General features: G+C 43.4%; 1 protein-coding gene across 1 annotated transcript in view; it reads left to right on the top strand.

Annotated features, from left to right (window-relative positions):
• ccbe1 (collagen and calcium binding EGF domains 1) overlaps positions 1-23,533 on the top strand; it is a 44,721-nt gene that overhangs the window by 9,391 nt on the left and 11,797 nt on the right. Inside the window, exons 3-5 of the mRNA XM_048258167.1 lie at positions 20,706-20,758; positions 21,857-21,991; positions 23,403-23,533. The exon at positions 23,403-23,533 is cut by the window's right edge and continues 7 nt beyond it. Of these exons, the coding sequence (XP_048114124.1) occupies positions 20,706-20,758; positions 21,857-21,991; positions 23,403-23,533 (319 nt within the window). The remainder of the gene's footprint in view (positions 1-20,705; positions 20,759-21,856; positions 21,992-23,402) is intronic.

Here is a 23,533-nt window from a genome sequence, read left to right as displayed (position 1 = left end):
CATGCATGCGTATATATGTCTACTGTGTGAGTATGTGTCATACGTACTGTAGGATTACTGTGAATGTATGTGTGTGCGTGTGTTTATGCACATGTGTGCATATGGAATGGGTTTACATGACCCCTGGAGGCAAACAAACGCAAAAAATTGGTCATCCTAGGCCCTACGGTTCTTAAGATATTCACAGAAAACTGTGTCTGCCCTACCCTCCTTTCGGGGGGTGCAGTCCAGCGGGGGAGCTACAGATCAAAACGAAAAGCGATGTTTCCATGCTATCCATGTGGGGTTACATGCCCACCAAGTTTCGCGGTACCCGGTCTTTCAGTGTCCGGGAATCCTTGTTGGTGTCACGGTCACTAAATGTACACATACATTATTTTATTGTAAGGCCCCCCATGAACGAAAGTCCACGAAACTTGGCATGCATTCGGAGGGTGTCATAATGATCCTACACTTTCAATTTCGTGCAGTTTTGACCATGTCAGCCAGAGATATTGTGATGAAAACACCTAATGTTTTGCTTTTTAATTTTTAACTAGGTGGCGCTATACAGAAAATAAGTGGTAATGGGATAGGTTGACATGCCCCCTTAAGACCAACATACAAAAAAAAGGTGGACCTCCTAGGCCCTACGGTTCTCGAGATATTTACAGAAAACTGTCTCCGGCCACCTACAGGCCAGTTGGTGTATAGTAACATAAATTAATTTATTGTGTGGCCCCCCATGAACGGAATTCCACGAAACTTGGCATGCATTCAGAGGGTGTCATAATGATCCTACACTTCCAATTTCGTGCAGTTTTGACTATGTTAGGTCACAGATACCTGTGATTACAACACCTCATTTTTACTTTTTTGTGTTTAACTAGGTGGCACTATACATGAAATGAGTGGTTATGGAATGGGTTGACATTGCCCTTTGAGATCAACATACCAAAAAAAAATGGTCCTCCTAAACCCTACGGTTCTCGAGATATTCACAGAAAACTGTGTCTGCCCTACCCTCATTTCGGGGGGGTCCAGTCCAGCGGGGGGGCTACAGATCAAAACGAAAACAGGAGGTTCCATGCTATCCATGTGGGGTTACATGCCCACCACGCTTTGTGTACCCGGTCTTACAGTGTCGGGGGAATTTGGACATCCTTGCCTAAATTCACACTAGTCAGCGGAAATTTGGACATGTCCAAATAGAACAAAACAAAAAAGAAAAAAAAAAAAATCTGTTAACAACTGGCCAAAAACCTAGTAAACTAGTGGCTTCAATGTGACACTTACATGTAAACTAGTGAAGGCAGAACTGCTCACTTTAACAGTGAAGACACAAATGCCCACTAGTTAACTAGTGAGATGCTCCCAAAAGTGGTCAAAATTGTTAACATGTAAAGGCAAAAATACCCTCTAGTTTACTAGTGAGGGTGTTGTAGGCCTTACTAGTTAACTAGTGGCATGTATATTTTGTTCACTAGTTAACTAGTTACACCCAAAAAAGAGAAACAAGCTGACCGTTTTTGTCCACTAGTTAACTAGTGGAACAATTGAAGTCTCACTAGTTTGCATGTGTGGCAGTGAAGCAGCTCACTAGTTAACTAGTGCCTGAAACGGCTATTATGCAAATTCTAATGAGAGGGTGGGTAGAAGACTCCTATTGGGTATTATGTAAGAGTCCCACCCAGTCTAAAAGTAAATTTACTGTTCATAGCCTCGCGATCAGGTCCTAATGGGTGCCCCTAGTGGCTAAAGTGACACACTGCTCTGCAACGGTACTTCAGTATAGATAGTAAAGCAGAGCCTGCAGTATGCAGTATCTCATATTCTGTCAAAATGGTTTTTAATAATAACAGGGAAACCCCATGCTTTAACAAGTGAGCTCTTAGTGATCCACACCAAAGATTCAAGGGATCGATTTTAATATTATTCTTTGTTTATTGTTGCTAGGCAACCACAGACATATATGTATCCATTCTGTCACGCTTTTCTGATTAATAACTGAAAAACAAAAGATTGTACACATTAACTGCACATGGTTTCAAAAAAATTAAAAGCTCAAAGATCAAAAAAAAACTTCATGCACTTCTAAGGAATTGAACACTGGTCTCCCACATGATCTCCTGCTGCTTAACTACTTGAGCTAGTCTTGCCACGTCAGCAATGCTATCATCAATATTCATGTTACTGAAACGTTTTGTTGCTAGGCAACCATATACAAATGCCTCCAGTTTTATCGTGATTTTCAGACTAATAACTGAAAAACTAAAGATTGTAGACATTAACTGTCATCAATATTCATGTTACTGAAACGTTTTGTTGCTAGGCAACCACAGACATATATGTATCCATTCTGTCACGCTTTTCTGATTAATAACTGAAAAACAAAAGATTGTACACATTAACTGCACATGGTTTCAAAAGTAATTAAAAGCTCAAGAAAAAAACTTCATGCACTTCTAAGGAATTGAACACTGGTCTCCACATGATCTCCTGCTGCTTAACTACTTGAGCTAGTCTTGCCACGTCAGCAATGCTATCATCAATATTCATGTTACTGAAACGTTTTGTTGCTAGGCAACCACAGACATATATGTATCCATTCTGTCACGCTTTTCTGATTAATAACTGAAAACAAAAGATTGTACACATTAACTGCACATGGTTTCAAAAGTAATTAAAAGCTCAAAGATCAAGAAAAAACTTCATGCACTTCTAAGGAATTGAACACTGGTCTCCCACATGATCTCCTGCTGCTTAACTACTTGAGCTAGTCTTGCCACGTCAGCAATGCTATCATCAATATTCATGTTACTGAAACGTTTTGTTGCTAGGCAACCACAGACATATATGTATCCATTCTGTCACGCTTTTCTGATTAATAACTGAAAACAAAAGATTGTACACATTAACTGCACATGGTTTCAAAAGTAATTAAAAGCTCAAAGATCAAGAAAAAACTTCATGCACTTCTAAGGAATTGAACACTGGTCTCCCACATGATCTCCTGCTGCTTAACTACTTGAGCTAGTCTTGCCACGTCAGCAATGCTATCATCAATATTCATGTTACTGAAACGTTTTGTTGCTAGGCAACCACAGACATATATGTATCCATTCTGTCACGCTTTTCTGATTAATAACTGAAAACAAAAGATTGTACACATTAACTGCACATGGTTTCAAAAGTAATTAAAAGCTCAAAGATCAAGAAAAAACTTCATGCACTTCTAAGGAATTGAACACTGGTCTCCACATGATCTCCTGCTGCTTAACTACTTGATGTTCGCTAGTTAACTAGTTCACACAAACATGGCTCACTAGTTAACTAATTGACAAAAATGGCTTACATGTACATGACAATTATGCCTGATATCAAGATATCAGAATAAATGCTCAATCGGCTTGCCATACGCGTGTGCATGTACTGTAAGTTTAACGCGCACACAACGGAGAGGGAGAGAGAGAGGAGTGGTGCGTGTGTGCCTGCAAGCGCATCCAAGACAGAGCATCCTGGTCTGTTTTGCTAAAAAACCAATCAGTTTTCAGTGTAGGTGGGCTTTTTTCTCCCGAACTTAATTAATCAGTTCAGTTAGTGTATCTAGGAACAGGAGCGTCATGGCAGAGTCAATGCCCCTCAAAAAGGAACATTTAAGACCCATTTCACATCAGACTACACAAAAGTGTACCCAATTGTCACATAAGAGTAAAACATAATGATAGTATTGCACACTGCACTGTTTGTAACAGTGACTTTAGCATTGCTCACGGCGGGTTAAATGATTGCAAAAGACTTGTTGAGGTGATATTTTACTATCACAATTTCTATCAATAGGCCTTCCTTATTTGGTGTACTGACTAGACATCATTGAACAAACATCTGCATTTCAGTATCTAAGTACAGTAGGTTAGGTTGGGATGTCTGCTATACATTATTAAAATGCACTTCCAGTATAGTGAGTATTGGCAAAACCGGTTATCATTTTTATGTTGAGGCGGTGGGGGTGTTGTCGGCAGCTGCTGAAAGTAACTAATAAAGTAACTTGTAATCTAACTTAGTTACTTTTAAAATCAAGTAATCAGTAAAGTAACTAAGTTACTTTTTAAAGGAGTAATCAGTTATCAGATTTCTTTTTCAAGGTAACTGTGGCAACACTGCATGTTGTTGAGGTCAAGATCCGCTGATTCCCAGATGTTTCATGTTTCACTTCATACTGGATACTCACTTGTGCTACTGTGTGTAGGGGCTCAGTGAGTGTTGTGGAGAGGGAAGGGAGAGCAGGTGGGGAATGGCAGGGTAGCCAGAGACAATGGACCCTTTCAACAAGGTAAACAAAAACAATGCTTGAACGTTCTATTTGGGCCCCAATCTACTTCCTCTGCATTAAGATAACATATGGAATGTTAAAAAGGAAGTCTTGTGGGGCCAACTATGATGCTGATAATGGAACTCTCTTGAAAGGGTCCATAGTTTATTCATTTACCATATCTTTATCATTTTGTCAAACTCGATACTACACTTGTGCATTTAGCTAGACACCTGCCAAGTGTGAAGTCAGTTATATGGACAAACAGTTAGAGGCACATAAACAGACACACATACAGACAAATGTTCCTCGATTGTATTTACCTTTGCTGTAGAAATGTACACACTCTTCCAGCTGCAATTCTTTGATGTATTTCTTGATGATTCTAGTAGCTGCCATTGCTATTACCGTGTGTTGTTGCTTCATCAAGCTCTACCACTGCCAATTCAATTTCAAAACTGTAACATCCTCTCTGGTCACTGGTTATCCTGGTGGATGAGGGAAATCATAGCTCCTACGTAGCAAGTATCTGCTTAGCAAATTGCTGCTTCATTTTGCATTGTTATTTCTACTCGTGGTAAAGGCAACATAGAGCAGAAGTAAACAAGAACATTTTGGAGTTGTTACATTATTTATTTTGTAATTTTTGGGAGTTATAGACTAACTTGTGTAACCTACTTCCAGTGCATTATGCCAAGTGAGGCTAACAACGTGGGTGTCAGACTGGGTTATTACTTACACAGAGAACACAAAGGTTTGTATTCTGTTATCCAACTCTGGGGTACACAGCAAATAAGCTCATTTCCCAAAAAGTGACGTGATCCTTTAAAGCCCATTAAGAAACTATCTCTGCCTTGTTCTGCATACAGTACATCTTAAAAAATGGTAGGTTTGTTCATTTGCATTTTGTGCAACTCTAAAGATTCAAGTTTATGATTCATTAGAATCTTGGGTAACACACACGTATTCGGTCTCCCTCAGACATGTCTGAGCAGTGATTGCCCTAAAAAGACCGGGCAGACTGTGGTCATTTAAGACGTTGCTCAGACATAAACTCTGTTCTTGGTCATAACCATGTCACACTACAGTCCTGCCATGGCAGAGTTTTCACACAGATTGTAATGGCTGAAACAATCGTTTACAAACTGCACAGTTTGAAGTCCCATTAGTGTTCCATTATGGGCTTCAGTTTAAAAAGGAGCACAGAGTTGCCACAAAAGCCATGACAGTGGGGCTTAGGTGTGGTGCAGGTATTGAGAACATTTGGCCTTTTGAGGAAATCAACCTGCGCGTTGGCATGTAATTGTCTTTACTTGGGCAGGCGCCATCTTTCCTGCACCTGTTGCTACTTGCTAAGGTATAGATTGCATTTGTTCTGCCAAGCGGCTTATTTTCTGAGAACAGTTTGCCACAGTTAGGATATTTTGAGAACTTGTAATGGGGACTGGCAAAAATATACTGAGCATATCAGTTGCACTTCACATCGAAAATGTTGGTGACTATACCTGTACTGTAATCAATGCACTAATCAGACTCAATAATGTGTGTTTTTTCAGTAGGGCACATTATCTTTTCATATTTCATTACTTTACCACACATGTTGAGGTTGTCAATGTTTGGTTTCTAAATGCCTGACAAAGAGATATATTGGGCACTTGATAACAATTCATATTGTAGAGACGTTCTTACTCCTTTGTTATAGCCAACAAGGATGTGACTGAACTTGCAAGTCAGTCAGTTCCTCAAAGCTACATCATGTTCCAGACAGTAAACACATTCAGTTCACTTTCTCCTCATATTATCTGGTGAGATATGACTTTGAACCTACTCATCCAGGCTGTGGTGTCTCCACTGACCTCAAGCAGTCGGAGCTCACAGATTGCCCACACTTGTGATTATTCATCGTCTGATTATTTATCATCAGAGAGTCTCTCTCTGCTCATATGTGTCAAGTCAAGTCAAGTCGGCTTTTATTGTCAATTTCTTTACATGCACTGGTCATACAAAGAATTGAAATTTCGTTTCTTACTTTCCCATGCAGACATAGACATGCTTTAAATACAGACATAGACATACTATAGACATAGCCATAGACAATAAACATTAAATTAAAGTGCAAGACTGAAATATAGAACATGTATGTATCAAAATAGAAATATAGGACATATATATATAAAAAAAATAGAGGTAGTTGTGTTGTATATTTATATAGTCTTAACAGTTACATGAAGTTTAAACTTGTGCTTGTGTGACCTGTATATTTACATTGATATGCAGTATGCAGTAATTTCAAGTATATCAGGCTTGATGTGAAGCAGCAACACGTTAGGCTGCGCAGTCACAGTGCAGTTCCACAGGGCGGTGTTGGGTATACACATATGTATATGTGTTTAGGAAGAATAACCTGTCTGAGATTGTGTCAGATGCCAATGTACTCCACCCAACCACATCACCCCCAAGGAAAAAAGAAAAACAAAATCACTGCTGAAGTGAGTTGTTAGTTTGATCGTTATGTTTGGCAGTTAAGTCGTTTGGCTTTATGGTCCAGAGAATGATTAAGCTTAATTTCCTGTTTTTTACAAAATATTTATGTATGCAGCGTCCAATTGGGTGGCATTTTTCTGTATTTGTGTAGAGAGAGAGAGAGAGAGAGAGAAGGGGGGGGTGTTACAAGGGGGTTAAAGAGGAATACAATATGCAACCATTGGACTGGCCTGTGGCCCATGCTCTTTTGTGTAATCGTCTGTGTGTTTACCTGAGCAGCACCATTGCCAAGAGCAATAAATGGATGGTCAGGATTTTAGGCAAAACAAAACAACAAGGTTTACATTTGGGGAGAACAGTGAAGCCACATGTGGTTCAGACACTGCTAGTAACAAGCTGTTCCCCCATCCTAGCTCCCTTGCCCCCCACATGGAAACTTCATGGTGCTCCTTCCCCCTCTCTCTGTACCGCTCTCTCTCTCTCTCTCTCTCTCTCTCTCCCCCTCCCTGTATTGCTCTCTCTCTCCCCCCTTTCTCTATATTGCTCTCTCTCTCTTTCCTTCCCTCTCTCTGCCTCTTTCTTCATAGAGGTAACATTTGTAAAAGAGAGCCAGTCACGCATTTGTTTATCTCCTATAAACAACATCACAGGTTGCTGACATGTTGACTGAGCTGTGTGCTCTAGTAATGGGCATCCTGGTGGGTTTTTAAATCACTCATGCTTAGGAAAGGTTCAGTTTCAAAATAGTTCATAATGGAGAACATTTACAAAGAATGTGCCATCTCTCCAGCCGTTTTTATAGTTTTTGGTGTTATCTTTATTTTTAAAATGCTGGAATTGCCCTTCCTGGAAAAGTACCTGAAAAGACTGAAGACCAGGTTTTTTGGGTCATCAGTTGGAGTTCATGTGAAGCATAGAACACACACCTAAAGACAACATTGCCTTTGTGCTGGTTACAACCGTATTCCTACACTTGGGATCACAAGGTATATTTCACTCAGTATATTTCACTGCTGGAGCTCATTTTTGTTTTTGTCTGTCTTTGTACACACTTTTTGGTCATTCTGACTCTTAATTTATTCTCCCATTAGGAACCAGAAGACAATAATTTATCAGTCCAGCAGGACCTTAACATGCCAAAGGAAATGTTCCCCTGCACCATTAAGCATAGCCATACCAATCATTTTCTATTGCAAACATCTGGCCATTCAAGATTAATAAAATATTTGGAAGCCAACTTCACTGTTAGTGCTCTTTGGCATGGCTGACATTGTGCCCCCATTGTAATTTTTGAGGTATGCTTTTGAATTTTAATATTTTTGTCAGTCAGATCCAATCGTTGTTGATTATGACTCACTGACATAGAGGGGCTGCTCTTCTAGGGGTAGGGAGGTTGGGGTGGAACTGCATGTCCGTCTAGCCATCCTAGCCAAGCTGTTTTTAACAGTTACAGTTCAAGACGGCTGGTGAGTGCTAGGATCGAAAACATGACTTGCACTAAGGAGCGCACTCAGATCTTTGGATGACGAGTTGTCTAAGTTGCTGTAGTTTGGCTGTATTAACCGTTCTTCTTTGACTCTGATGAGTTTACACACTTTTATATGTCAAGAGAGAGAATCACCACCATACAAATCAATTTTTTTTACTTCACCTTTAGCTATGAAAAAGTGTTTCCTCTGCCATAGAATGATGCACAATGGACCGTTAAATAATATATTCCTTTAATACTTTATCTATTGAGTCCTACCCCATGGACAAGCCGTTTTAGCACATCCTGGACAGCGTCCATGTCTCTGGATGTTTCTAGGCATTGAGCGCTTGGGTACTCGTAGTAACCCACTGCTCCTAAGTGATTTGTGCGTCTGGCCCAGGGCCAGGGCTGTATGGTTTGAGTTAGAGGTGTAAGAGGCACACAGAGGATGTCTTGGTCAAGAGGAGCTGCATAACAACTTATGGACAGGCATGCTCTCTGTAATTTCCTGGCTTGTCAGGATGAGAGACATCAGATGCCGACATTTTTTAAGCGGGTCTTTGTCTGTGTATGTGAGAGCACCTCGCACTTCCTCTCATTTGGGGCATATTAGTGCCAGACATTTTTTTTCAGCCAGGCATCCAGATCTTTAATGTCGCCATGGAGACCGGAGCGGTAGAGAACGTTTTTGAGCAGCGGACTGTTTTCCTTCCATTTCGGGACAGATGAGGGGTTTTAAAACAGATCCTTCTGGAGACGGTGGTCCACATCTTGACTGAATTGACTTTAATTGCTGGTCATGTTTGTAGGCTTGAAGAGATGGCTTCATGATATTGAGATCTGAGTGATAAAAAGATGGGGGGATTTCAGATGGAGGGATGGAGAGGGAGATTGGCCCGTATTAAAACCTCTGTTTGTTCCAGCCCAGAGGAGACCCACCAGTGCATCTAACCCCGACCATGTGCTCGTCAGGATGTCTCCTGTTGAATCACATCAACATCCACGCCGTTGTCAAGATAGGGCGCAAACACAGCCGCAGGAACATGACAGCAGCGCGAGCGAGATTAATAAATTCCTGCTCGTTACCGTGCCAACCCTTTCATGGCCTCTCCTGGGGAATCACACCCATGCAAAACAAGACCTCACAACCAGAATGAAATAAATAACAGGCTCCCCATTGTCAGGCTCCCCATTGTCCCCTTCTTCCCCCCCTACCATACTCTCTCGCATGCACACACACGTATGTATGCATGTACGTCGGGTCCGAGGGTGATTATGTCAGCGACTTTGGAGTCTGTTTCCAATGAGTGTGAGGAATGGTGTGAACACCCTGATTTTGGGGGTGGCAGGCCCCCAGACACTCCCCACCCCCACCTCCACCCTTAACAAGTCTGCACTGTGTTACCAAGGGATGTCCACAGCCCATTTTTATGACTCGACAATTGATGCAATTTCTTAAACCTCTGGCAACGCTTCACTTAAATAATGTATGCGTCAAAACATGGGAAACGAAGGTAGTGTGTCCCACGGAATTAAATGAAGCAGAGCCTCGGCCCAAATTCAATACACGGGTCGGGCACTGTTTGTGTTGGAGCCAGGAGCGCTTCCCGGGAAATTGTTAGGGATCCATTAAACTTGTCAGAATAATATAGTGGTGAGTTTGGGCAGTGTTTGAGCCATGGGTAGCCATTACTACTTACAGAGGAGAACTGTCTACTCTGTCATGTAGGGATTACACTTGCTAAATGAGCTTTGGATGAAGAATTGCTGTTGGTGGAATCTAAAGGCTCGTGTATGCGAAGGCTCCAAGTCTACAAATTTATGCCTTAATAAAGTATGACCTTATTTCGTTGAAGTTAATGCCCCCCCTATCGTTGGATCTGTGGGAGGTAAAGCTGTCCAGTTGCTGGCCTGCTGTGATTGTTTTAGTGAGCATATGTCTATTTGGTCTTAAGCTGTCTGAAGCAGTAAAATCAGTTGTTGCATGAGTACATGTATGTTTGTACATAGTGCCATGTGCTGCCATTGTCGTGAGCATTTGACAAATGCCAATGATCTGCACTGCGTGCAAGTGTGTGTGTGTATGTGTGTGTGGTGTGTGTGTGTGTGTGTGTGTGTGTGTGTGTGTGTGTGTGTGTGTGTGTGTGTGTGTGTGTGTGTGTGTGTGTTTATGTGTGCATGCCTGCTTTGCTGCAGCTGCCTTACAGTATTTGTAGAGGAGAGTTTGATATCGCCCTCCTGCACTGGTCACACAGACAGACAGAGGGCCAGCGCAGGCAGGGAGCCCACACAAACTCAGACCATGCCTTTTTCACTGATGTCCTGCTGGGCTAGGGAAGCACACAAACACACACACACACACACACACACACACACACACACACACACACACACACATCTGCCCCTCTTTGTTCATTCATTCTGGTGCTTTCTTTCTATCACTGCATATTTTGCCTGGTGCGTGTGTGCACTTCTGAGGTGTCTTACCCTCTCTCTCTTCATGTGCACATTAAAGTATATTTTAATAAAGTGTGCATGCTTGAGAGAGAATGATAGGTCTGTAAAATGCATCTCTTTATGGTGACCACATATATGTGGTTCTATGTCGGGAGACGTGTAAAATGCACTGTTATAGCCGAGTGATGACACCAGCCACAGAATCATTCTTCAACTCATTCCACACACGGCCAGTATTCTCCTGAGTGGACAGTAAAAACACTGTGTTGTTCCATCTCCATGACTGCGCTGGTTTCATTTATACTAAATTGACCACTTGGATTGTATTGGTCTTCTCACTGTAAATTGCACTGAATAGATTGGATTCCTGATTACCATTATTCATGTGCAAACCTCAGGAATCCCTTTAGACTGTACAGGCCTCTGAAAACACAAGAGAGTGTTGCACCTAATCATGGTCCAGAATGGATTGCAGCCCCATGACAGGAGGCCTGTTGAGGTGTATCCCATTTCAAGATAATCTGCTCTCTCTATTCTGCATGCCTTAAAATAATCAAGCCTAATTGTTTTATAATTGCCCAAGATAATCCTCTCCCAATTCTTTGTGTCCAGTGACCCCAAGGTAGATGAACTGAAAAAGTATTTGTAAATATAAAAGAAGATGGAGGCTACAAGAATGTCATGGAAAAACACAACGGTTTCCGTGCTGAAATAATTTGTAAGTAAATATGCCAGAAAAAGATGCTGTGCCACAGGGTGTCTGCTCTCCTTCAATGTAGCTGTCGTGACAACGATATTTTTAGCAAGGCAGACGATCACTCCAAATACAACTTCCAAAATGGAGAGAGAGAAAGAGTGATAGAAAGAGAACAAGAGAGCAGCAGGAGAGTAAAAAAGGAATCTGAGCATTTTTCAGAGGTACTTCAGGTCATAATTTATGTCTTCCTGTAAACGTATTCCCTCATGGCTTTCTGTTTTGGAGACAAAACACTAGTATTTTCCGAGACTAACTCTCTCCTTTTTGGAATACTGTAGTGAACTTTCTAGACAGTTAGGTTGCTGTATCACTTGTATAAGTAAGACACGTTTGACAAGGTCTTTATTCACTTCTGTCATGATGACTACTTATGTTTATACAAGCATGGTGCATTTTGACATACAAGTTGTGGAGACCTCTAATAGATTACATATGCTGAATTATTTGAACAGGATATCCAAACATAACATGCTCTATCATAACACATCGCGGTCCTGACCCATGCAAATGTTAACTGCTGTACTGGTGGTAGGGCTTGGGTCCTTGCAATGAAGTCCAAATTGTGCTTACCTCCAGGAATTTGTGTAGAGATTATGTGTAAAGGTTTTTTTTTTTTTAATTTGTGTGACGTCCTTCACCGTTGCTGAGTTACACACTCACAAAAACTGTTTCTTATGCAAGAGGAGAGGAAGTTGTGGAAATGCTGCCATCGAGCTCCAACCGAACTCCATTTGTTTGTCTCTATGCTCTCTTTTTGTGACTTTGAAAGAATGAGGGGATGCTAGAGAGTGAGATTCCTTTTTTTTATTTTTCCCATCTGACAAAGGCATGCTTCAGATTCTCCATTTTTAAACACACTTCTGGTCCATTTGTTGCTTTTGGACAGACGTTTGTTTACAGTAAACAGTGCATGCCATCAGATTGGGAAACAATGGAGGCCTCATTTTTTCAGGAGCATTTTTTCTCAGTTGATCAACTTTGTTGGATTTAGTTGACTCATGACAACTGAAAAAAAAACTGTTGCAGCAGGGGACTGGAAAGGGGGCACTTCCCTTTAAATATTCCATGCAGAGTGGCCAGAGAAGGCTTCCCTGGAAGGACACAAGACTGGATCATGAAAATTGACCATAAAAAGGACACATCTACCAGATGGGAATGTGGTTATTCATTTGTATTCACAAGAATTGGTGTTTCTAATTAGAAATCCGAGCAATGCAGCATGATGTCTGCTTCATTAGTATTACTGCTCCGTACTGAGCTGCCACAGACATCTCATTGGGGCATGCCTTACATCTCAACTCCAGTGTTCAAGTCACTCTTCAGGCACCAATTGTACGTGCCAGTGTTCATCATTTCCTAGGCATCGGATGTGCTGACAGCTCAGTCTTTACTTTGGCAAATGTGCACTCGCCGGTGGGCAGGGATCCAAAGCAGTCTACACCAAAAACAAGCACCTTTGGGCCACACTGGAGCATTCTAATTAAATCAGTGACTTCTGGCCTGGCAAGCCACCAGCACTGGGCCTGCAATGCAGAAAGCAGGCCTTTTTGTCACCACGGGAACATGAACTGGAAACCCCTTAAAAGAGATGTGGGGGGTATGAGTAAGGGATGGTGTATGTGTGTGTGTGTGTGTGTGTGTGTGTGTGTGTGTGTCTGTTGGGGGTGGGGTGGGGGGTGAAACATCTGGAACCAGCGTGGAGGTATTTAAGCAATGTGGTGTGTGGGCAGCATTCTCAATCTAATGTGCATTATCAAGATGTGCAGAGGCATTAGGGCACGGAGGCACGGGGTGGCGCTTTAAAGGCAATCAGACCACCTCAGCTCACAGGCAAAGCCACCCAGACAATCAGGGCAGTAATCAGAGCTGGCGTAGGTCTGCAGAGGTGACCTGGGATTTATCTGAAGAGCCCAACAGCACACAGAGTTCCCACAACATAGGGAAATAGAGAGAATAGAGACTGAGGGGTGTCATGCATGACGAGGAATAGGAGCATATGTTTCTATTGACACTGTTACTGAGTGCACAACATGTATTATCTCTCTCTCTTTCTGTCTGTGTGCACGTTCACATAGAGGCAGGATGTCCTCAGTATATATACGCCTGAATGCCCCACTGCATGTTTATTTGCCCCTTTGTGATGTATGATGTGAAATCCATCTACACTGTGTGTGTGTGTGTGTGTGTGTGTGTGTGTGTGTGTGTGTGTGTGTGTGTGTGTGTGTGTGTGTGTGTGTGTGTGAGACAGAGAGAGAGAGAGAAAGAGAACTGTAACAGTGGATCACTGTCCAAGAAGCCCTTTGCTGCTAATGATATAGTAAGACTTGAGTGGTGGAATGACTCCTCAGAGACACATCAGTGTTGTTTTAAACCCTTCCAAGTGTAAAGTCTAATGTATCTGTTGCCCCTCAGACCTGCCACTGTGCCTGCTGCTCCGAGCCCAGATAAATTATAGTTATTGAGCTTCCCTGTCACTAAGCACATGTTAATAGACCCTACCCAGAGGGACCAGGCTTTGGGACATGTTTGGAGCACAGCTGCTTCTGTCCCAAGTGACCCCCTCTGTTGAGAAGCCTGCTGAAGAGGTGCATTCTGGGTAGGTATGAGGAGATGTGACTAGCGCTGCCTTTTAGGGTGATGTGGGCACATTGCTGTGCTATCTCATGGTATTGCATCACCATATCATCCCTTTTTTCTTGGTTCATTTTTTTGTTAAAATAGCTTTATTATCGAATGAATATTATCGAATAGCATACTTGCATGTTAAGAGGGGTCTTATGGACACCTGGCTGAATGTGAACATTACGGAGCTATTGTAGATAACATACCATTGTTTCAGTAATGGCTTGTGTACCTTTACATGTGTACCTCCACAGGCAGTGTTCCCTGTTAACTCGCTGTAAGAACACACTGGACATGGCAGGTGCATCATGACACTGTGATGCTGAGCTGGGTGTTGAAAACTGTTGGCGTGGTGTGTGTATGGCTAGGCTGTGTTGAGAACCGTGTTGGGGTGGTGTTGGCGTGGTGTTTGTATGGCTAGGCTGTGTGGAGACGTGGGTTGGCGTGATGTTTGGGTGGTGTGTGTATGGCTAGGCTGTGTGGAGACGTGGGTTGTGCTGTGCTGGATGTGTTGATGCCGTGTAGGCCCTGTGAATGTTTATAAGGGTAATTAGAGGAGTGCTAGTTTAGCTGGGGTAGCCGAGGTCACTCTAATGGGTGTCTACATTTTCATGGGGCCCCTGTAACTTGATATGGATCAGCGTGAGAAATTAAATAAACTACAAATTAAAGAAAGCACAGGTGGAATCACCGCTGCAAATTGCCTGTGACTGGCATGTAGGCTTTGCAGAAAAAAGCAATGTTGGAGAGTGGGTTTGTAGTTTGTAGTGTTTTAGTACCCAAATGTGCTAACGTATTTTTTTGTGTGTGTGTGTGTGTGTGTGTGTGTGTGTCACTCCAGCAGTTGGACTTTGCATGCTTTGTTTAGTTTTCACTTGTACTGTGGACAGTGGTACTGGTCATTTGGCAGTGTCCTCAGCCAGCCTGCCACCCATCACCTTCACGACTGTCTTTAGGCCGTCTCTCCCTCCTACCCTGCAGCAGCCTGTTGAAGGGCTTTCCCCTCTGGCATCAGTGTCTGTCAAACTAGAGGTGAATATAACAACTGTCTCCCTTGATTTCCAGTTTGTGGGGAAACAAGGTTTGTTTAGGTGGCAGATTTGGTCAATATGTCAAAAGGTGACAAGTAATGATTAGATCATGTGTTTGTGTATGTCTGGACCTCACTGCCCTGGTCTCCATAACTGAGTGAAATCACTGCAGTCTTCAGGTCAGTGGGGAGTTGTATTGGCAGAAATCTATTCAGAACATTCCCTTGCACCTGTGCAGTGAAGCATCTTATCTACACATCTTATTAGTGTGAGTTGATGTTCTAAACTCACTAAACTGATCAGAGGTATGCAGCTTGCTACCTCTGTTTGTTTCTCTCGCCCTGGCTGTCGTCCACTGCTGAGAAAAAAAAACAACAACGGCTATTTCTCCTTTTTAAGTGCTTTGACCAGGGATAATCCATGTCAACTTTCAAGTGTCAAGTCCCCTGAGACCAAAACCAACCCCCTTTCTCCTCTCTCTTTCACACACTCTCACAAACACACACACATGTTCTTGAGTAAACATCTGGCTTGTCCCATTTGGCAGCCGGGTCTGATCAGGCTTGTTGTGTTGTGCCATTTTCTTCCCTGCTGCCTTCCATCAATGTCTCCCCCTTACATGTGACCTCACCTCATCTCCTGTGTTCAGGCTCTCCTGACCAGTGTCCGTTAGCCAGAGTGTACACTCATGCAACTGGACTCTGACCTGAGTCTTTGGTGAATTTTCACACATTCTTATTAATGCTGTTCACGGCAATGGTTCCACACGGCAGGTAATACAAGGACATGTTTTGACAAAGGGCCTGTATTTCACCTCACATCCTGCTTCAGTGTCATCCATTTTCATCCAGAACAGCAGCTGGCTCCATATATCACTCACCATCCATGCTAAATCTCTATCAATGAATTTCTTGTAAAAAGGGAGCCTGCAAAAGACATGGGGGACATTAGACTGCAGTGTGGTGTGATGTCCCAGGATGGACAGAGTGGAGGTGTTTCAGGGCAGAGGAAACCACTGTCTGTGAAATGTCAGAGAGGCCAGCCAAGCGCTCCCTGACAAAAGGCATGCTAATATGGAAACATTTTCAACAGCTTCACTTTCTATGTAAAAGACGCCAGAACACATACGTCATAACACTCTCTGGCCTTATCCTTGAAAAATGAGTAACAACATTATGCAATAAGTTCACATTCTGCTTCCCTGTGCAAAGTTGTGTTTGTTTTTCTTATTTTGCAAAATAGTAGAATTCTATTCCATTTAGATAGAATCATTTCAAAATGTTCTCTCTTGTGATGTACGAAATAAATTTGAAATTAAAATTCTATTAAAATGAAAATCATTTCCTTTTATTGTTAGATTGTGCTACTATCAAGTGTGCAGAGGCTGACCATAAAACCTGAGGGGTTGTTATTGAGACTTATGCGGAGACTTGAGAGAGAAATGATGATATCCTTTCTGAAAACCAAAAAAGTGTGAAGTTGGCGATCGGAGATCTGGACGGCCTTTTGGTGGTATTCTAGAACAATCCGATCTGTTCTGAAATGAATGGCCACATGCGCTGAAGGTCTGTCCAGCTGTGAGGTCAGTCAGCGCAATAAGGGGGAGCACCAGCCGCTCTGTTTGTTTACAGGGAGCCCTTTTTTCTGCAGCGTGCAATCTTTCGTAGTATTCTCTGATAATATTTGCATCTCAATTCAAAAAGATTAGGCCTTGAAAGAATCAAAGTCACCAGTGGCCCCAAAACTATAACATAAACAATTCGCTGAGTCAACAAATATAAACCAAAAATATTTCTAGGAAACTGAAGCAGAGAGGGGTAGATCCATGGGCAGTGCGGGATAGTCTTTCATGGAGTTCCACAGTCTGTTGTGATTTATTTGTTTTCTTGGCGACATTTTACTGGCTAGTTATTTTCCCAAGATCACTCTTAGCTATAAGCACACTGAGCTCCTACAGGGATGTTATTGAGAGATTGGGTCATGTGGAGGCTGGCTCAGTTAGACCCAGCGAAAGCATCTATTCATGATTCTCTCTCTCTCTCTCTCTGTGTGTGTATGTGTGTGTGTGTGTGTGTGTGTGTGTGTGTGTATATGTGTTCATGCAATGTCAGGATGTCCTCAGTATATCTGAATGCCAAACTGCGTTTTTATATGCTTGCTGTGTCTATATTTGACATGTGCCCTTCATGCATTTAAAGTGGATATAAGGATAAGGATGTGCGTGCGTGCGTGCGTTCATGCGTCGTGCGTGCTGTGGTGTGGTGTGTGTGTTGTGTGTGTGTGTGTGTGTGTTTGTGTGTGTGTGTGTGTGTGTGTGTGTGTGTGTGTGCGCACACACGCACGCTCGCTCATGGCGTGCTCTGCTCTCTGTGCTGCACCTGGGAGAAGATATGTAGGGGAAAACTGTGTAAATCAGCTGTGAGACACTCAGAGGGCCTCTGTACGGATGTGTTCAAATATTTCAAGGGAACCTTGGAAAGTGTGAATGTGTGTGTAATAGAGGGACAGAATAGGACAGCATGATAGATAAGGTGAGGGAGGGAGAGGGAACACATCCATATAATGAGGCATGCAACCCCTTCAGCACCAGGTGGTAGGCCGTAGATTTGTGAGCCACTGGAGGAAAGCTTTCTCTCCCCTTGTCAGTCTCTCTCTCTTTCTCTCTCTCTCTCTCTCTCCCTCCTCCCTCCCTCCCTCCCTCTCTCTTTCTTGCTGGTTCTTCCTCCTATCTCCTCCCCTGGAGAGCTGATACGCCACTCTGGGCTTATTTTTACCAGTGAGAGTTCCACCCATCAGTAATGAATTAGGGCGCTCGTTGGGTGCTGTGCTGTTTCTGTGGGGGATCCATCCGCTGCTGCAGCCTCCCCAGCGCTCCCACACGTCCCAGGCCACAGGGGAGGAGAGGGGGAGGCACTGGAGCTGTGGGGTGCTGGGGGAGGCAGATGAATTATCTGAGGAGCGCAGATTTAAATTTGCGGGTGGGAGAAAACCACAGTGTTCTGGGGAGGTCCATTAGCCACCCGTCTGCAGCAGTAAATATTCAGCATGTATCAGTGATTATGTGGGAAATTCATAGCAGCATCGGTCTCCCCTGGAGGTGTTGAGAAGAAATGTACGCAGCATTTAGAGAAGACAAGTGCTGGATGCTTTTGAAAAGTTACCTCTCCATGAAATGGGTTTTGATTTCACTTGTTAACACTGTTCTGTGAGCAGAAACAGTTTGAGATTGTTAAAGCCATCGGAAGACGTGAGAGACTGGTAAAATAAGAACAGCTGACTTTGATTTGATGAGTTTGCACAATCTGTTTTGCATCAGGCTCGCCATTGTTAAATTACAACTTGAGCTGTGTAATTTCTCAGGTTTTTCCTCTGTTTTCATTTCTCAAGGAGGTAATTTCACAAGCCAGCGAAGTATTTAAAATATTCTGTGACACTAAATTGGATTTATATGTAAAACCGCTACTACCAAGTCTTTCCTCATACTGCTCAAATTGAACTTTCATTGATATGGCAGTGATTCCACTGATAAGATCAAACGGTTTAAAGTAGGGATGTGTCACACTATTTAAAGTAGAGATGTGTTTGCACTGTGGGTGAAATGAGTGGAGCTGAAAGAGCGCCATCTAGGGACCCGAGAGGTAAACGCACAGTTGGGTGGCTTATGGGATTACTTCAAAGAAGGTATAAACCTTTTCTCATATGGATCAGACCACCTACAGTATAATGAGGCATTATTTCAAGCTGTTTTATATTTTAAACAGCATACAGTTATTCAGCCCAGTGTAGAGGCTGATCATGTTGGATGCACTGTAAATCTATTCTGATTAGTTGAGTGAAAAAAAAGATTTTACTTTAATGTGAATTTGAATATGTGTTGTACAACTCTAGCTGTATTGAGCTGCACCATTATGGTTTTGCAATAATTGTAACAAAGCAGTGAAGATCAGGAAGATGGAATCAAGTCAAGTCCAGTTTTATTTGTATAGCACATTTTATATGAACAGATTGCAACCCAAAGCGCTCCACACACAAGCAGCATGACAGACGGAGCAGCGAAAGATGCCAGCGTACCCGTTACTAGGCAATTGTACATAAAACACACATGACATAACGTTAGGCTATCTCACACAAGAAATGGAGCACAGTAAGTTTAGACATAAACAAACACAATGAACAATTCTAGCACAAGAGGCCGCACAAACACATTTGCACAAAGACAACAAACAAGTCAGGTCCATGGATTCCCTTGGCGTAGCCTAGGCTACGCAACACAGAGCATGATGTTCATGAACAGCCCAACACAGGTGAGAGTTTGTGGACTGTTAGAGACAGAATCCTGAGACTAAGTGCATACTTGTACAGTCTCTTCCAGTGACTCACACACATGTGCCACTATGATAGCATGACTATGACACTATGACCTATAGTTCTGTGTTTTTGCATTGGTAGCCCTCCCAGCAACCAAAATGCATGAGTTTAACCTAATCAAGATGGAAAGATAAATGGATAAGATAATGGGTGTCTGAGGGATATGTTACTCTCTCTTTGTCATTCTTTTATTATTCTCTCTCTCTCTCTCTTTCTTCCTCTCTCTCCATCCCTCGCTCTGTTCTAGGTAAGTCTGACCCGTGGAGGCGGGTGCGTGTGTAAGTGGGAGACTGCCTTGGGCTCTGTGGCCTGCACTGCGTCATGGCCGTTAGTTGGCACGAGTGCAGAGGGTGAGTGTCTTAGTAGCAGAGGGAGTGATGAGAAAACGCCACCCTGCAGTCTCTCCAAGCTGTTTAATATGTGCACAGATTTGCATGCACACGCTCCGATCAGTCTTCACCTCCTCCGCCTCCATCTCTGTCCTCCTCTCTGCTTCACTCCCTCTGGTGTCTGCTGCTCCTCCACCTCCTGCTGGAGGCTGCTGTGGGGCTGTCTCAGTGTGGGAGTGGCAGGGCTGCTAGTGGTCGGGTCTGCAGGGAGTTGGAGCAAATGGAGAGCTGTGTGCAAAACAACATTCTTGCACTTTTTCAGCATGCGTATTGTTGCTGCTGGCCATTTCTACCTTCTCACAGACACCGGGGTGAAATGAAACATTTGCTAGTGAGGTTTGAATAGTACCGAGGTGAGTCACCACTTTCCCTGGCCCTGCTCCACCCCCATCCCCACCCCCCACTAGCCCAGCTCTCCCCCAGTTCAAGGTGGAAGCAGGCGAAGTGGCGGAGTGGGGGGGGTGGGGGGTCTGCTCTGTGACGGCTGCTCATGGGGGAGCGACTGAGGGCCGTGATTTAACGGGGTACCTCTGAGGTGAGCACCACTCAAGTGGGAGCCAGAGAATGTTGAAGCCTGGCCTTCACTTTGGCCAGAGCAGGAGATGAAGTCTGCATTATGCTTTGATACGGGGGTAATTGCAAAAACAGCAGAAGGAGCACATTACAGAGAGAGAGAGAAAGCCCCAAGGCACAGCTCAAAATAAAACAAGTCAAGAAATTCTATTTATGATCGAAGTCCTGTGTTTCTACAGTATGTGTTGTTGTTATGCCACGAATGTAGTTTTGTTTCTGTTATGTAGATTCAATATAGTTGTCTATTTTTCTGCTGTTTCAGGAAGAAGTGCTGTGAAGGGTTTAAGTTTGTGCTGGGACAGTGCATTCCTGAAGGTATGGAAACTTCTCTTACCCAGTTTGGATGTCTTTCAGCTGAACTTGCTTCGATATTTTTGGAAACATTTTCCCACGTCCCATTGGTGTTCTGAAGGAGGCTGGGCTTTGTGAAATCTTGTTGTTTTAACCTCTGGAAATACCTATCAAAAACTTGCCAGTGTTCTAGCCAGCTTAATGATTATTTGATGAGTGTGGCTTTTTTTTTATAGTGGGATCAGGGCCATATAAATTAATAAATAAATAAAACAGCTAGTTTGCTCTTTTGGAGTATATGGGAAAACCACTAAACGTTTTTACTCATTAATGTCAAACCTTGTGTTTTCAGAAATGCTGTGATATGCTTCAGTAATATCCCACAACCCAGTTTAAAGCTGGAGTATGCCACATTAGTCAGAAGGGGCTTCGTTTTATGGTCAAATAATTTCATATTTTACAGTAAATGCGTACCCAGAGGGGACTAGGTGGTTGAAGCTCTAACACGCTCCCTCCTTCCCTGATGTTGGAGCTGTCCTTACCTGCACTTTGCTCCTGATGAGAAATGCACACCCCCTGTCACTAAATTTGAAGGGTTAGATTTCTCCATGCACGGATATGAAAGGATGTGCCCGGCTGCATGATACATTTCCCTGTGAAAGTCGACCCCTTGGCCATAAAATCTCGCTTTCATGCATGTTTTATTTTTGTTCATTATTTTTTTTGTTTCACTCACTTTACGTAAATGTATTTGGAGCGCTTGTGAATATTTTGAGATTGTTGTGATATACTGCATGTATGAAGCCAAAATAAACAAATCACAGCCAGAAGAGAATCCCGTCACTCAGTTCAAACACATACTGTTCCATTGAAATTGAGTTACTGTAACCACACGCTATGTTGAAATCTTAAAATATTTTTTAATCTACCTCTGGCTGCTTTATCAGATTGTTTTCTCAGCCTTGTGAAATTATTGTTTCCCATTTATTTTTATAAAGGAAGCAAATGATTTCACGGAATGTATTTTGTCAAGATGACGTAAATCTATGTTTCCTCGTGTGATTGCGTGTGTGTGTGTGTGTGTGTGTGTGTGTGTGTGTGTGTGTGTGTGTGTGTGTGCAGATTATGATGTGTGTGCTGACGCCCCTTGTGAACAGCAGTGCACGGACCACTTTGGCCGTGTGGTGTGTACCTGTTACCCAGGATACCGCTATGACCGTGAGCGTCACCGGAACCGGGAGAAGCCGTACTGTCTTGGTGAGGCCGCATGCTCTTCACTCTCCCCCCCAACACCTTACTGCAGAACCACACCTGACCTGACCCCACCATTACTGCAGAACCACCCCTGACCCCACCAGTACTGCAGAACCACACCTGACCCCCACCAGTACTGCAGAACCATCACTGACCCCACCATTACTGCAGAACCACCCCTGACCCCACTAGTACTGCAGAACCACACCTGACCCCCACCAGTACTGCAGAACCACACCTGACCCCCACCAGTACAGCAGAACCACATCTGACCTGACCCCCACCATTACTGCAGAACCACCACTGACCCCACCAGTACTGCAGAACCACACCTGACCCCACCATTACTGCAGAACCGCAGGCCAACAACACTTTAGAGCTGAGAATTCTTTTCACATGACTTTTCATTTTGAACTGTTTCATTTCAGCAAAACTGTACAAAAATGTCTTCCTCCTTCCAACAATAAATGCTGAGAGCTAATGCCAGCTCGAGATGTAGTTTATAAGCGCCTGCGTTGCGTGTGTGTTTGTGGCTCGCCGCCATCTCTGGAGTACTCCGGGTCGCAGCAAGTGTGTGAGTGAGTGTGACTGATCAGCAATGTCCTGCTGTGTTTGACTGTTTGTGTTCAGCTCTTAGCTGGTGTTTTTAATATCAGCGTAGTGTGTTTGTGCAGCGGTGTAACACGCTGTCCACTACCAAAGCCGCAGGATCAAGTGGTTATGTTGCAAAAGGGGGTTTTGTTTCAAGTGGCCCATCACACGAAAGACACTCTAGAGCACAACAGGGAGAACAGAGCCATCTTTGTGTTCTCACCTCCTCCCTTCCTCCCTCCCTCCGTACTCCGCTCTCGTTCTCCGCCTTCTCCTTTCTTCTCTTCTCTTTCTCTTCTTTTCTCTTCGCTGTCTCTCTCCACCCCTCTCTCCTTTCTTCTCTTCTCTTCTCTTCTCCACCCCTCTCTCCTTTCTTCTCTTCTCTTCTCTTCTCTTCTCTTCTCTTCTCTTCTCCACCCCTCTCCTTTCTTCTCTTCTCTTCTCCACCCCTCTCTCCTTTCTTCTCTTCTCTTCTTTTCTCTTCTCTTCTCTTCTCCACCCCTCTCTCCTTTCTTCTCTTCTCTTCTCTTCTCTTCTCTTCTCTTCTCTTCTCCACCCCTCTCTCCTTTCTTCTCTTCTCTTCTCTTCTCTTCTCTTCTTTTCTCTTCTCTTCTCTTCTCCACCCCTCTCTCCTTTCTCATATTCACCTATTGACATTTCCCATTTTCATCTTTTCTCATTTTGTTCCTCCCCCCCTCCCCCTCCATCTCCCGTTCTCCCATTACCTTCTCTATCTCTCTGTCTCTATCTCTCCGTCTCTCTCTCTCTCTCTCTCTCTCTCTCTCTCTCTCTCTCTCTCTCTCTCTCTCTCTCTCTGTGCCAGATGTGGACGAGTGCGCCAACACAAACGAGACGCTGTGCTCTCAGATGTGCGTGAACACGCCGGGCGGCTACAGGTGTGAGTGTGAGAAAGACTTCTTCCTGGAGGACGACGGCAGGACGTGCACGCGGGGG

This window comes from Alosa alosa, chromosome 12, assembly GCF_017589495.1.
Source record: "Alosa alosa isolate M-15738 ecotype Scorff River chromosome 12, AALO_Geno_1.1, whole genome shotgun sequence".
In the NCBI taxonomy this organism is placed as follows: domain Eukaryota; kingdom Metazoa; phylum Chordata; class Actinopteri; order Clupeiformes; family Clupeidae; genus Alosa; species Alosa alosa.
The sequence above is the reverse complement of the archived record's forward strand: the minus strand, read 5'-3'. Positions and strand labels throughout refer to the sequence as shown.